General features: G+C 43.3%; 1 protein-coding gene across 2 annotated transcripts in view; it reads right to left on the bottom strand.

Moving 5' to 3' along the window:
* LOC115158374 (breast cancer anti-estrogen resistance protein 3) overlaps window positions 1-16,398 on the bottom strand; it is a 103,761-nt gene that overhangs the window by 48,813 nt on the left and 38,550 nt on the right. For both annotated transcript variants that reach the window (XM_029707222.1, XM_029707223.1), the window contains one exon: window positions 3,214-3,565. In XM_029707222.1, coding sequence (XP_029563082.1) covers window positions 3,214-3,565 — 352 coding nt within the window. The remainder of the gene's footprint in view (window positions 1-3,213; window positions 3,566-16,398) is intronic.

Below are 16,398 nucleotides of genomic sequence, written 5' to 3' on the forward strand. Positions count from 1 at the left end.
AATAGTGTATAGTAAAAATGATTGTTCCGTGGCTGTGCTTCTGATATGGGAATGGAATATTACTTTTAAGATATGGGATTGGAATGTTTACTGTACCTAACCAACAGCTTCACAGTGACACAGCATGGCATCATTTGGAGATGCGACCAATGATCAAACAGCAATGTTATAATGACATCCTTTTCTTAGGATCGGGTTAGTTCACAGTGTCCTTGGGAACACTGAGGCCGGACATCACGGCATCATTACTTATCTCTGCTGTGATACAGAGGACAGCCTGGGCATGGCGTAAAACAAAGACTTTCTGTGAAAGACGTGGTGTGTGTGACGCCTATTCGCCTACCTACCTGGTCCTAACAACGTATATACTGCAGCTGTAGCACCATGATTCCCAGTGGGATGTTTTGGTTTTTGATCAGAGTGGTTTAGAACTGACGTTGACAGACAGACATCCAGAAAACACTCTGGTCACTGTTGTTTAACTTTCACCACTGTTACCTGTTCTCTAGCCTTGGAGGAAACCATCCAGGCATCAGATCTGACCCAGCAGCAGACCATTTCTCAGCAGAACAAACAGAGAGAATCAGTCACTCTAGATTCTGAGCTCACGGCCAGCTCCGTCTTTTATCAGCCCTTTCATCTCCTATACGTGGCTGTAAATCTTCTCGCCATCTCAACCTGAGTCAACCTGAGTCCAACTCATAAAGGATTTGCAGGCACACCACAGCCAGAGCTGTCTGCCTCTCCCTGGGGCAGAGTGAGTGGGCCCTGGGTTATAGTGGCTATCTGGTTTAGGCACACACAAACACACACAACCACACACACACAGGCACTACATACCACACACAGATTGACTGAGGTTAGGGGTCACCTGAAGAATCACTCACTTTGTGGATCAATCCAGATAGCGTCATCGATACAGAGTAAACACTGATTAATTAGTGTGTGGTTAAAGGATGGAGCACTGTCTGGGTCAAGGGTCAACAAACAGTCAGGGAGACTAAGAAGTCAGCACAAAGAAACATAGGTTGGTTTAAAACAATATCCACAAAACAAGAATAAGCAAAGTAGTTCAAAGAGCAGAAATGAAGCAGTGTTCATTGATCAATGTAATCTGCATGAAAAGATATGGACAGTGGCATATCCTCCCATCCTGAAGTTAATGACAGAGCCACAGGTAACTGCCAAAATAAAGGAAACACCAACATTAAGTGTCTTAATAGAGCATTGGGCCGCCACGAACCAGAACAGCCTCAATCCACCTTGGCATAAATTCTACAAGTGTCTGGAACTCTACTGGAGGGATGCGACACCATTCTTCCACCAGAAATTCCATCATTGGTGTTTTGTTGATGGTGGTGGAGAACGCTGTCTCAGGCGTCGCTCCAGAATATCCCATAAGTGTTCAATTGGGTTGAGATCTGGTGACTGAGACGGCATATGGTTTACATCGTTTTCATGCTCATAAACCGTTCAGTGACCACTTGTGCCCTGTGGATGGGACATTGTCATCCTATGGGGGCACAGTCATCGTAACCAAAATAATGGCCTGCTCAGCATTTTTATACATGACCCTAAGCATGATGGGATGTTAATTGCTTAATTAACCCAGAAATCACACCTGTGTGGAAGCACCTGCTTTCAATATACTTTATATCGCTCATTTACTAAAGTGTTTCCTTTATTTTGGTATCTTTCATAAGAGATGAGGACAAAGCACTTAGACTAATCCTGAAATCTCCCTCACCGGTCAGCCATACCCAGCTCCCTGGCTAAGCCAGGTAACCAACCAGCGGCCTTCAGATAGACACAATGGGCCTGCAGTCCTGTCCTGTAGCAGGCAGTGCAGTGCTGGCAGCCACACAGAATGGGTCCCTCAGAACTACAGCTGTCATAGTGTTCTGTTAGCCCTGATCCCTCACCATCTCCACACATCTATCTGCACATCAGCGTCTAGAGTTACAGCAGCAGCCAGAATCTGGGCTCTGGTCTCCAGGTGCTTAAGGCACATCAGGACTCTCTTTAGAACCTCTCAACCCCTCCTCTCCATCACTCTCTCACTATCACTCTCCTTCCCTCCTTCCTTGCTTCCCTTTCTTTGCTGAGCCAGACAACCCTCTTCCTCGGTTGCTCCTCCACACCTCCACTGTGTATCCCATACTGCCAGAATGAAGGTTGTGGCTTATTTATTCTCCTTCCTTTTGTCTAGTTTTCACCTTCACTAACCTCACCAGCTTTGTGGAGATGAAATACTAGACCTATATTAGATAACCTTCAAATGTCAAGGGATAGACACAGCCTTTTCAGTTATTAGTAATATCCCCCTCGCACCCCAACCCTCTTCCTCCACCCAGGTCCAGACACATTCTGCCTGCCTGCCCAAAGCGTGTCTAAAGAGGGGGACTGTGTTTCATTCTGTCCAGAGCTGCACTGTTGCTCTGGTCTATAGTGACACTTAAAACTCTGTCACACAGGATATAACTCACAGTCTGGGTTGTCTGGGCGTATATATCTCAACCATCTAGACAAGCGTTGTTGTTGTAGCGGTTGGTTTATATCACTCTAAACAGAGGGCTTACCGTCACTGCATCTCTCTGAGGTCTGTGTGTGTGTGTATAAGTGTGAGTATGCTGTTGTGTTTTGGTCCACAGTTTCCTGGCCTAATCACATGGATTGATGCTGTGGAACTTCTCTTCAGTTCTCTGTGTTCTCTAAGATCAAGCAAGCCCTATCAGCAGTCTGACAGTGTTGTGTTTCAGTAGTGGGTGAGGTGTTAAGCCCCGCAAGGTGCTGTGGGGAAGAGGAGGCCCTGACAAAGCAGCCCCAGCCCCCAGATAACATCTATAGGGGGCCACAGTGAAGCTGCTCTGCAGTAACTCAACAGGGCCTGAGGGATACAGCCCCCTGCCCTGACAGACAGACAGAGAGGTGGTAGCAGAGAGGCTAGTGCTAACATGTGCTGCTCGCTGATTACATCTCAGCTGACCTGCTTACCATGGCTTGAGCTGGGACACTATTTCAGAGTGAAGTAGTCTCAGTTAGTCAGGGGGGTGGTAGCAGCTGAAAGTCTGCACAGTACTTAAGGGGCTTTAAAGAGCAAACCCTAAGTGTCTTATTGGGCAAAGCACAACTATTTGTTTTAGATTCGGATTCTGTGAAATGAACAAAGGAAAAGCATAGCGCTGGAGCATAAAAGGATGTGTGTGTCTGTACCTGTATGCAGAGTGGCCTTCCATCCCTGTATGGTAAGGCTGGTGTTCCTCGATGATGTTGTGGATAAGGGGCGAGGTGGGCAGGCGGGCTCGGGCCGGGTGGGGCAGAGTACCCATGTGACTGTACATGTCCCAGGAGCGGGCAGGGCCCTGAACCGGGGCCCCTTTCTTCCTCCTAGGCAGAGTGCCGTGGATGGAGACACTGTGGTATCCGGCTGGGGGCAGCTCCGGTACTGCAGGCCTGGAGCTCAGCAGGTCCATGGAGGAGGCCAGAGAACACTGCCTGCTGCCCACGCCCATGTGCATATTTCTTGGCAGACTGGCAAACTTCCCCTCTGCCATCATCCTCAGCTCTAAGAGGGAAGAAAGAGAGAGAGGCATCAGATCAGACCACATGGCAGGAGGAGGAGTGGGAGGATTTCCACCTAGGGGTTATATAAGGCTTGTTACCTAAGATGACCTTGTTTTGTCCTTGTTGCGACAATATCACAGAGACATGGTGCCCGGTAAAGTAAGCAGGTGCTGCTGATGCACATCCTCACAAAGGACAAATGGGTGGGAACATATACGTGTGTACGTACAGTTCCTCTTAAGCTGCCCACCCAGTATACTATAGCACAGTGACAACTGCATTGGCACCGGATATGTTATGATAATGATGGAATATATACGTAAGTACAGTGAAATGAAGCCAGTGGCATAGAGACCATGCTTCATGTATTCCAGTCATAGTTCCACTGATGCTCCCTCCCTCTCCAAAGCAGCAGCAAGGAGCAGGATGACATAACTTCAGGCTATCAGTGAACCACCAGCCAGTCTGACTCTGACCACAAGACAGCAGATAGAGATGTCTTGTTACATGCCCTCTCCAAAAAAACATGTTTACCTCAGCGTTCCACACCCAGTTTTTGGACCACTACGCCACTAATTGGACAATGAAATAAAGACTCCTTTCTAAGCCGAATGGATTTTCTGCTCAGCTTTCTGCTTTCATCCTTTGCCCCCAGCCAGCTTTTTAGCATGCTAATGAGCAGAGAAACAAAACTCATGCCTTAGCAGAGGGAGAGGCTGACATCACTTGCTGTTGTTGCTGTTTCTTCACCTGCTCCTCACAGAGCAGCCACACAGCTTATGGATTATTCATAACCTGTTTTATTTCCTAAACTTGACTTGGCATGTGAAGGGAAGTCAACTTGGTAAAACATTTATGGCAACCTTCTCAGCGGTGTAGCCATAATTTATGATATTGGATTATCATAAGGGGTCAACTGAGGATAAAGCCTGCTGCCGTAATTAAAATGAAATCATGTGGTGATGAAAGACAAAGAAAAACTTTGTCCTGGCACTTTGATAGAGTTTCTTAGTCAGCAGTCTTTGTTTTACACATGTATGGATGTAAATCTCTGTGTGGTAAGACAATGGGTGGTGGGTTGAGGGAGCAGCAGTTCTATAGAAATAGCCTCTTGGGGAGGACAGGGATAAGGAGAGGTAGAGAATCCACTGACCCAGACAACAGCTGAGTGGGAGCACGCACTGACCCTGTTAACCAGTTCTGTTAAAGCTATTCAATAACAAACACACCGCCACCGAGACACACACACACACGCACACACACACACACACACACACACACACACACACACACACACACACACACACACACACACACACACACACACACACACACACACACACACACACACACACACACACACAGGGCAGTGCTGATGTTGCTTTCAAAGCCTTTGTCCTCTTTGTGCTGTGTGAAATTTTATCTGAGCCAGGGCTGGTGTCAGTGTTTAGGTCTGGTATTAACTCTGTGAACTGTCTCTAACTGAGAGGGGGAGATTTAAGGCCCTGCTTCACATCCCTAAAATGGTTAATCCACCCCACAGTAATTGCAGTGCAACCAGATATCATCTTCTTCAAGGAGATGCTTTGCTGTTTGATCCAGTTGGCTCAGTGCCAGGAGGGCAGCAGCAGGGAGGACTGTACTATAGCAGTATGGGTCTAGTGAGTCTGTTGGGAATTTCCCAACATCACGGGTGCTACTGACTGATGGGAGAGTACCATAATCTGCCTTGTGATGACAGCACACTTCAAAATACACAGACACTCACTCTGATTCTGCAAATTCAATAAAGAGTAGTCAAATCTAGTCCTGTAATTAAAGTATGATAAGATCTCCCTTTGTGCTATGTCTCCTTACTCAACATAGCAGTAGTGAGGAGATGAAAGAATGCCATTACGTAAGTGAAGTAATGAACACCAGGGGTGCAGACTAAAGGCATCAGCATGCTTCAGTTTGGCTGGCGGCTAGCTTGAAAAACGAGAAAAAAGCTGCAATAGTACTGTTTGTCCATTTTGAGACGCTGTAGCCAAAATATACTTTCTCAAAGTGGTCAAAGTTAATCTAAGATAACTGAAGAAATCTGTCATTCATTTTGACATTTTTGCTGAGGAGATTTTACATCTAACTAAGATGTTTGGTGCAGTATTTCTCAATGAAAAAATGTGCATGAAAATGAGTCATATCTTGTTGAATGACAACAAAGACTTTATTGAAGAATACCTACTGTTGACCAATCACTGACAAAGGGGCGTAGACTTCGGCTCCGAACTTTGGCTTGCCTCCAGAAAAAATGTTGTGGCCCAAACAGCCCAAAAAAAACTCACCGAAGCCCAAAACGTACAAAACGCCACAAAATGTCGTCATAATATATGCACAAACTCTTCTGAACTGTTTCGGCTGGGAAGCATGCGGACGCCTTTACACCTGGACATCCCTCATGAAAAGTACCTTTCAATTACCTACTACTCTTAATTACCTACTACTCATCACTACTACACAAGATCTACACAAAATCTCCTGGTTTTACTACTTAACCTGTTTGGGATAGGGGGCAGTATTTTCACGGCCGGATAAAAAACGTACCCGATTTAATCTGTTTATTACTCCTGCCCAGAAACTAGCATATGCATATAATTAGTAGATTCGGATAGAAAACACGCTACAGTTTCTAAAACTGTTTGAATGGTGTCTGTGAGTATAACAGAACTCATATGGCAGGCCAAAACCTGAGAAGATTCCATACAGGAAGTGCCCTGTCTGACAATTTATTGTCCTTCTGTAGCATCTCTATCGAAAATACAGCATTTGTGCTGTAACGTGACATTTTCTAAGGCTTCCATTGGCTCTCAGAAGGCGGCAGAAAGTGTAATGGGGTGTCTGCAGTCTCTGGGCTAAGAACAGCAGGAGTATTTGTTAGTGGTCAGGCTGGGAACAGTGACACTGGAGATGCGCGTCCACGAGACTACTCCATTATTTTTCTTTCAGCCTTTGAATGAATACAACGTCGCCCGGTTGGAATATTATCGCTATTTTATGAGAAAAATAGCATAAAAATGTATTTTAAACAGCATTTGACATGCTTCGAAGTACGGTAATGGAATATTTTGACATTTTTTGTCACGAAATGCACTCGCGCGTCACCCTTCGGATAGTGACCTCAATGCACGAACAAAACGGAGCTATTTCAATATAACTATGGATTATTTGGAACCAAAACTACATTTGTTGTTGAAGTAGAAGTCCTGGGAGTGCATTCTGACGAAGAACAGCAAAGGTAATACCATTTTTCTTATAGTAATTCTGAGTTTAGTGAGCACCAAACTTGGTGGGTGTCAAATTAGCTAGCCTGTGATGGCCGAGCTATCTACTCAGAATATTGCAAAATGTGCTTTCGCCGAAAAGCTATTTTAAAATCTGACACCGCGATTGCATAAAGGAGTTCTGTATCATAATTCTTAAAATAATTGTTATGTTTTTTGTGAACGTTTATCATGAGTAATTTAGTAAATTCACCGGAAGTTTTCGGTGGGTATGCTAGTTCTGAACATCACATGCTAATGTAAAAAGCTGTTTTTTGATATAAATATGAACTTGATTGAACAAAACATGCATGTATTGTATAACATAATGTCCTAGGAGTGTCATCTGATGAAGATCATCAAAGGTTAGTACTGCATTTCGCTGTGGTTTTGGTTTTTGTGACATATATGCTTGCTTTGAAAATGGATGTGTGATTATTTTTGGCAGGGTACTCTCCTGACATAATCTAATGTTTTGCTTTCGCTGTAAAGCCTTTTTGAAATCGGACAATGTGGTTAGATTAATGAGAGTCTTGTCTTTAAAATGGTGTAAAATAGTTGATTGTTTGAGAAAATTGAATTTTGGTATTTTAGTTGGTTTTGTATTTCGCGCCGTGCGATGCCATTGGCTGTTGGCTAGGGGTTCCGCAGGCGGAACGGGGTTCCGCTAGTGGAACGTCTGTCCTAACAGGTTAATTACTTTCGAGATGTGTCGTAAGCCAGTAGTGATTTATGTAGTAATTTAAGTAGTAATGAGTGATAAATTGGGACGTTTCAATACTGGTGAACACTACATATTTCCTCTTCAAATCACTACGTAATTCTCCCTTAACTGAGTAACTACTGAGTTTTTGGTTATCTACTACTTAAAACGTACACATACCTACATAATTCCTACATGCTCATGTAACCGTTGTGAAATGGCTAGCTAGTTAGCGGGGTGCTCGCTAATAGCGTTTCAATTGGTGACGTCACTCGCTCTAAGACCTTGAAGTAATTGTTCCCCTTGCTCTTCAAGGGCCGTGGCTTTTGTGGAGCGATGGGTAACGATGCTTCGAGCGTGGCTGTTGTCTATGTGTGCAGAGGGTCCCTGGTTCAAGCCCAGGTAGGGGCGAGGAGAGGGACGGAAGGTAAAACTGTTACATTGATGTTGTTGACCTGGATCACTGGTTGCTGCGGAAAAAGGAGGAGGTCAAAAGGGGGGTGAGTGTAAACGATGTGAAATGGCTAGCTAGTTAGCGGGGTGCGCGCTAATAGAGTTTCAATTGGTGACGTCACTCGCTCTGAGACCTTGAAATAGTTGTTCCCCTTGCTCTGCAAGGGCCCTAGTTTTTGTGCATTGAAGGGTAATGATGCTTCGTGGGTGTCAGTTGTTGATGTGTGCAGAGGGTCCCTGGTTCGAGCCCAGGTAGGGGCGAGGAGAGGGACGGAAGCTATGCTGTTACACTCACTACTGAATTACTAGGTAATGCCTACACATTACATCTGTATACCGACTCAATCCCTATTGAATTACTACTGCCATTTCTGTGTGTAGTGTTGTACCACTCCTGAATTGCTCCTGATCCTTTTCATTTCCTACATAAACCCTTTTGAATTACTAATGAAAACGGACACATTTACTAGTTTGCCTATTCAATATCACTATTGAAATCTTCTTGTTTCACTACTGTGTTACCACCAGCGTATGCGAGCCAGTTTAGCTCCAGCTCTCTACATCCTTTCCAACCGCTAAAAACCGCTCCTCTCTCACAGGAAATAAACAGCAGCTACAAATTTGCTCCATTCAATAAAATCACAATTTAACCAACACCAATATATTTTTGTGACTACCTGGACCTATAATTTGGTTTTGAAGTATTGAAACCAAATCATATGATTTGAATGAAAAGTATTTTAATAAACAACCGGAAAAGGTGACTGTAAGAAGCGCTCATATTAAATTGTCACGTCCTGACCATAGAGTGCTCTTATTTTCTATAGTAGAGTAGGTCAGGGCATGACTGGGGGGTTTATCTAGTTTCTTTTTTCTATGTTGTGCTCTAGTTTCTTTTTTCTATGTTGGGTTTTTTGTATGATTCCCAATTAGAGGCAGCTGGTCATTGTCTCTAATTGGGGATTACATTTTACATTTACATTTAAGTCATTTAGCAGACGCTCTTATCCAGAGCGACTTACAAATTGGTGCATTCACCTATAATATCCAGTAGAACAACCACTTTACAATAGTGCATCTAAATTTTTTAAAGGGGGGGGTAGAAGGATTACTTTATCCTATCCCAGGTATTCCTTAAAGAGGTGGGGTTTCAGGTGTCTCCGGAAGGTGGTGATTGACTCCGCTGTCCTGGCATCGTGAGGGAGCTTGTTCCACCATTGGGGTGCCAGAGCAGGGATCATATTTAAGTAGTTGTTTTTCCCCACCTGTGTTTGGGAGATTATTTTGAGTTAGTGCATGTTGCACCTCTGTCGTCACGGTTTGTTTAGTTTATAGTTTATTGTTTGTTTGGCTAAGTTTCACAATATAATAAAGATGTGGAACGATACTCACGCTGCGCCTTGGTCCGTTTCTACACACATGCGTGACATAAACACTCTCTAAACATGTCAAGAATGAAAATGTATTATTTAGGCTATATTATTTAAATTATTTCAAGGTTATAGCCTACAAATAAATACATTTTGAAGCATTTGCGAGTGCGACACACTAGGCTGGCAGGGACATTAAGCCTTTGTAATGAGTGTCGTGTGTGGAGGACCAAGACGCAACAGGGAAGTATATACTCATCTTCTCTTTTTAATATATAAGAAGGCGAAACAAAATAAACACGTATACAATTAACAAAAACGACACTAACAGTTATGTCAGGTGACAAGCACAAAACAGAATACAACTACCCACAATACAAACAAATCCCTAATTATAGGACCTTCCATCAGAAGCAACAAGGAGGCGCTGCTTCCAATTGAAGGTCCAGAACAAAACTGCACATAGAAACAAAGTGATTAGAATAAACAGAACGTGCCCTAACAGAACATATACCAAAACTCTAGACCACTCAAATCAAACACACCTTGTCTATACACATAGACTAACAATCCCCAAAACAATTAAACAAAATACCCCCTGCCACGTCCTGACCATACTAAACACTAACAAATAACACCTTACAGGTCAGAACGTGACAGCCTTCAGCATTTAAACAACATTTTGTTGTATTAAATCACTATAGTCAATAATTGCGCAAAAGGCTGTGACTTACTTAGATTTATGAAAAATGACTTATTAGGCTCAGTCTAAAGTGCATTTGAATTTATTTTTAGAAACATGAGTTTGGCCAGAGTCTGTGGTTTCAGGCTCATGCGATGATGCCTGGAGAGCAGGCCAGCAGCGGAGAACACACTCTGTGATTGGGGATGCTAAACACCCTTTGGGCCACTCTTGCCAGGCTGGGCAGGATGTGTAGTGTTTTTTTTCTGTAGGTAGGACTAAAAGATTTGAGGTAAAATAACCCTATCAAAACAAAAAGCTAATTGAAAGAGGTAATATGTCACGCCTATTGGGCCAAAATCAGTGATGGCCTATTGTATAGATAATAGAATGAAAATGAACAGAACTTAAGATATTTTTGGTTTATAAATACTATGCTACAGTGACAGACTTAGCTAGCTACTCACCTCATTCATTTCTGTTAGCATGTGCACATAGTAAGTACACCATCAGGCTTTCGAGATATGTGTTTTTTCAGATTCCACAATGCTTCTTTAGTTGTGGACACTTCATCACCACACTCCCTCTCTTGCTCTTGGTCCTCATCTTTGTAAGTCACCTTGATTTTTCACCTATGTGTTTCATCAGTTTCTTTATGAAAATATTTAGCATACTTGATGATAGTAGCTAAAGCAAGGGGATAGCAGCACGCAAGTAGACTACAAATTCATGCAGGCCCAGGAATGCCCTGAGCTCACGAAGTGAGCGCTACTAGAGCGAAATTGGAGCAGGCGAGAAGGCCAACGCTCCAGCCTTTGGTGAAACTCACGCCACGCTCCAGTCAAATTGGGCACGTTCTCTAGTCACCACTAGACTAGCGCACATGTTATTTCCTCAAGTTTGTAACTGTAGTTATATCATCAAACAATAAATAATATGCTTATACAAATGTAATTGTATTTTTTTATTAAATTAATTACATAATAAATGATATATTTACGCTTTTGTTAATCCCTTTAAGGCCTTATCTTCATTCAGCTTTAATTTAACTATCTTCAGATAAAATACATTTGCAGACACATTTCTCCACCACGTAACCTTTTAGAAAATAAAGACAAGCACAAGAGAGAACCAATTATAAGGCATTATCAATCATCTGCTGACAGAGGTCACATAAGACAACACAGAAAGAAAAACATTTGATTAACAATGTTAATCTTACCAACAACGGCCTCCAGTCTTCTTATGTTGAGGACCTCCTTGGCAACAGGTCAAAAAGACATACAGTGCCTTCAGAAATTATTCACACCCCTTGACTTTTTCCACATTTTGTTGTTTTACAAAGTGAGATTAAAATTAATTTAATTGTCATTTTTGGTCAACAATCTATGCAAAATACACTGTAATGTCAAAGTGTAAAAGAATTCTAACATTTATATAAAATAAAATAAAACCACTAATATATTGTGAGGACAGACACTGGAGATGAGAAGCAAGAACAGGGAGTGAACATTTAATGGAAAACGAACATATAACAACAACAAGAACAACGTCTGGACAGGGGGAACAAAATGACATTATGACAATAATGCTGACACGGGGAACACAACTGAGGAACATACAGATACAGAGGGGGCAATCAACAACGTGAAGGAGTCCAGGTGACAGGTGTGTGTAATGAAGGGCAACCTGGTGCCCTCGAGCGCCAGAGAGGGAATGCTGGAGCAGGTGTGGCATATATCTTCATTAGATAAGTACTCACCCCCGTTAGACAATACGTTAGAATCACCTTTGACAGCGATTACAGCTGTGAGTCTTTCTGGGCACGTTTCTAAGACCTTTGCACACCTGGATTTCCACACCAATATTTACCCATTATTCTTTTTAACATTCCTCAAGCTCTGTCAAGTTGGTGGTTGATCATTACTAGAAAGCCATTTTCACGTCTTGCCATAGATTGTCAAGACGATTTAGGTCAAAACTGTAACCAGGCCACTCAGGAACATTCAATGTCATCTTGGTAAGCAAGTCAATTGTAGATTTGGCCTTGTGTTTAAGGTTATTGTCCTGCTGAAAGAGGAATTTGTCTCCAAGTTTCTGTTAGAAAGAACACTGAACCAGGTTTTCCTCTGGGATTTGCCTGTGCTTAGCTGTATTCTGTTTCTTTTGATCCTAAAAGAAACTCCCTAGTCCTTGCCGATGACAATAAAACCCATAACATGATGCAGCCACCACCATGCTTGAAAATATAAAGAGTGGTACTCAGTGTTGTGTTGTGTTGGATTTGCCCCAAACATAACACTTTGTATTCAGGTCAAAAAGTTAATTTCTTTGTCACATTTTTTGTAGTATTACTTAAGTGCCTTGTATTCCGTAAAGGCTTCCTTCTTTTCACTCTGTCATTTAGGTTACTATTGTGGAGCAACTACAATGTTGTTGATCCATCCTCAGTTTCTCATATCACAACCATTAAATTCCGTAACTGTTTTAAAATCACCATTGGCCTAATGGTGAAATCCCTGAGGAGTTTCTTTCCTCTCTGGCAACTGAGTTAGGAATGATGCCTGTATCTTTGATACACCATCCAAGGCCAAATTAATAACTTCACCATGCTCAAAGGGATATACAGAGTCTGCTTTTCTATTTTTGCACATCTACCAACTGGTGCCCTTCTTTGCGAGGCATTGATAAACCTCCCTGTTCTTTGTGGTTGAATCTGTGCTTGAAATTCATTCCTTGATTGAGGTGTCCTTACAGATAATTGTATGTGTGTGGTAGAGAGATGGGGTATTTATTCAAAAATCATGTTCACCACTATTACTAAACACAGAATGAGTCAATGCAACTTATTATGTGATTTCTTAAGCACATTTTTACTCCTGAACTTATTTAGGATTGCCACAACTAAAGGGTTGTGGGTTTCCAACAAGTCAGTTTGTCAAATGTCTGCCATGCTAGAGCTTCCCCGTTCAACTGTAAGTGCTTTTATTGTGAAGTGGAAACGTCTAGGAGCAACAACGGCTCAGCTGCGAGGTGGTAGACCACAGAAGTTCACAGAACGGGACAAAAAAAATTGCACGTAAAAATCATCTGTCCTCGGTTGCAACACTCACTACCGGGTTCCAAACGGCCTCTGGAAGCAACGTCAGCACAAGAACTGTTTGTCGGGAGCTCCATGAAATGGGTTCCATGGCCAAGCAGTGTGGTAAGCTCACCGCTATTGGACTCTGGAGCAGTAGAGATACATTCATTGGAGTGATGAAACACGCTTCATCATTTGGCAGTCCGACGGACGATTCTGGGTTTGGCGGATGCGAGGAGAACGCTACCTGCCCGAACGTATAGTGCGAACTGTAAAGTTGGGTGGAGGAGGAATAATGGTCTGGGGTTGTTTTTCATGGTTCGGGCTAGGCCCCTTAGTTTCAGTGAAGGAAAATCAAAATGCTACAGCATACAATGACATTCTAGGCGTTAATAGGTTTGTGTAGTAAATAAGTATCACTTTTTCATGATGGATGATATGCTGTTTGAAACTTGTTCCTGGTTGACATAGTAATCGAGCTAGCTATGTATATTGGGAGATGGTTACCAGCAGGTTTCAATCTCAGGAGAAAAAGGACATTCCAATGAGATAGGATCAGAAAGACTTTTGATCCGCCTACTGTACTGTACTTAATGTTCCAGATGCATGGTGGGACTGAAAATCAGAGCAGAGAACAGTCTTTCACAGAGTGATACGGCACTGGATATTAGGTATCCAGAAACAAAAACTCCCTCACCCCATAAGAACAGTTTCCAGAAATTGCTTAACCCCTCTAATATCATGTTGATCACATGTAATGACATGATGCAGAACTTGTGCTGCATTCAAAACTACTGGGAACTCGGAAATCTCAGACTTCAGTGCATTGAAGACAACTGGGTAGCTCGGACTGGGAAAATCATTTTGAATGGTCATGCAACTCGGAATTCAAAGACGGAAACTCTTTTTAGAACTTCAACATTCCGACTTGAAGTTTTTTTAATGTTCCCAGTTGTCTTGAAAGCACCGTCGGATCAGACCACCGCAGATGTTTATTCACCTGCTCTGTTAGACTCATCAGGTGGGTTGAGTCACTGAACATGTCCCAGTTACTCAGCATCATCATACCACAGGACAAACACCAGCGAGTGGAAGAACATATCCCTTCACAGCTCTAAAACACATTACAGTCTATGCGGGTGCGACAATTCACACAAATCAACCAAACACCCAACCTTAATTAACAGCACCCACCTGGGTGATGATGCACAGTGGGCGGGTCAGCAGCCATTTTGTGCCAGACCACTGACCAGTCACAACCACACATCCCTTCCTGCAGTAGCCAGGTGACGATTCCTATAGAAGCCAGTTAAACTGGTGGTGCGGAGGCGGGGGGTTAATTGGCTGGTGAGTAAAGTGCCTGAGGGCTGGTCAGTGTTTGGAGGCCTGCTGTTGACCTCAGAGAGAGCAGAATGAAGCAGCCCAGCAGTGAGTCAGTGGGGCCAGAACCAGGCACATCTGTTTCCCCTTAAGGAATGTTGCTTGACAATTACTCCCCTGTGGTGACAGTCTGTCGCACGTGCCGGAAGAGAAAGGGTTAACTCTCTCTGGGCTCCTTAAGAACATGAATATTCAAGACATTAATCTGATAACATAAATTATTCAGGCAAAATACTAGAAGAGGTGACAAGGTTATGGCCATCATTTGAACTGAGGTGTGGGTCTACAAAATACCTCTTCTTTCATCTATCTCCTTTGTGTCTCTCATGATGTCTCTCCTCCTTACCTCACACTGTTTTACTTTCTTTCTCTCTTTTGTCTCTCTACCTCTCACAAGCACAATGGTCTTTCTCTGGCTCTCTGCCCACTGCTTACATCATCCTCTGCATCTTTCACTGAAGACACACAATAACACACACACACACACACACACAAACACACACTCACACATTCACACTCGCAAATTCTTTAAAGTCCTTTGTATCTGACTCGTGACACAGGGCACATGCCATTGCTGATGTCAGCAAACACAAATATTGTCTTTCTTTTACTGTACCTATAGTAGGAGCATTGTGTCCTGCACTAGTCCCACAGCACATACAAAACTGTTAAGTGAAAGTGAACAAAACTGGCCTTGATTCAAAAAGATACGCAAGAGTCAACATGCAAAGGAAATAAAACTATAAGCTTCCAAACTAAAGCTATTAGAGACGTACAGGGGAAGAAGAGAATACCCCAGTGTATGTCTAAACAGTGTTATCAGTGTTATGTTTTCTCCAGCCTTCCCCCGCACTCACTCCTCCATGGGAATCTAGTGAATAATGCAAGTCCCCTTCAATGAATTCAAACCTGCTTTGAGTGGACAAAAGACCCAGAGAGGCTGTGGGCCATGAGCACTCTTCAGAATAAACCCTCTAATAAATCCGTCACCATAGCCTGACTGCTATTCCCAACCAGCTTCTCTCATCCATCCCATATCTGACAATGGATGCAGTTCTGTGGGAGGCAAAACAGTTTGGTCTGCTCTAGTCTACAATATCAGCCTGCTCTACACAGTGGACATCTGGGCTGGTCTATACATGGGCTATACTCTCCCCCATTAATGCTGGTCCTCCACCAAGTACACAAATCCATGTGAATCAGGCTGTAGACAGGCTCTGAGCCGACACTCAGGGTTTCTACAGCAGGGCGTTCAGCCTGCATCTTATGTAGTGTTCAGGAAGGAATAGGAAGCTTTAGCGAAAGGGGCTGACACACACCCAATCAGCTAAGGCATGGAGGCAGCAGGCAGGGCAGGGAGATCAGGATGTGTTTCAGCTTGGGCTCTAAAAGTAGCAACCAGCAGACACTTTACAGCTCTAGCTCTGTCACATGCTGCAGGCCTGGCCCCTCATTACCCAGACAGCAGAACAGACCCACTAGGAAAACTAATGAGTGGCACAGGAAAACAAAGCCACAAATAAAACGCATGCAGGGAAATGAAGAGAGGAATAAAATTAACCAGAGGAAACTGACTGATGAGGTTGCCCTTCCTTTCTCACTGCAAACTGGAGAGAGTGGATACTGCTGACAAACATGTTTGCACACAGACATTAGCATGAACATACACGCACACATATGCACACAAATGCACGCACACACACACAGCAGTGCATTACTAAAGCAACCCCTGGCCAGTCTTTCTCCAGACCTCTGAAAAGAACAAAGAGCCCAACTGTCACATGACACTTTTTGGCCCTTCTTTTGTTGAGAGAAGGGGGTGTTTGATATGAACTCAGATCTCTCCCTCCTTCCTCTCCTCCTCC

Source organism: Salmo trutta, chromosome 22, assembly GCF_901001165.1.
Source record: "Salmo trutta chromosome 22, fSalTru1.1, whole genome shotgun sequence".
NCBI classification, from domain to species: Eukaryota; Metazoa; Chordata; class Actinopteri; order Salmoniformes; family Salmonidae; genus Salmo; species Salmo trutta.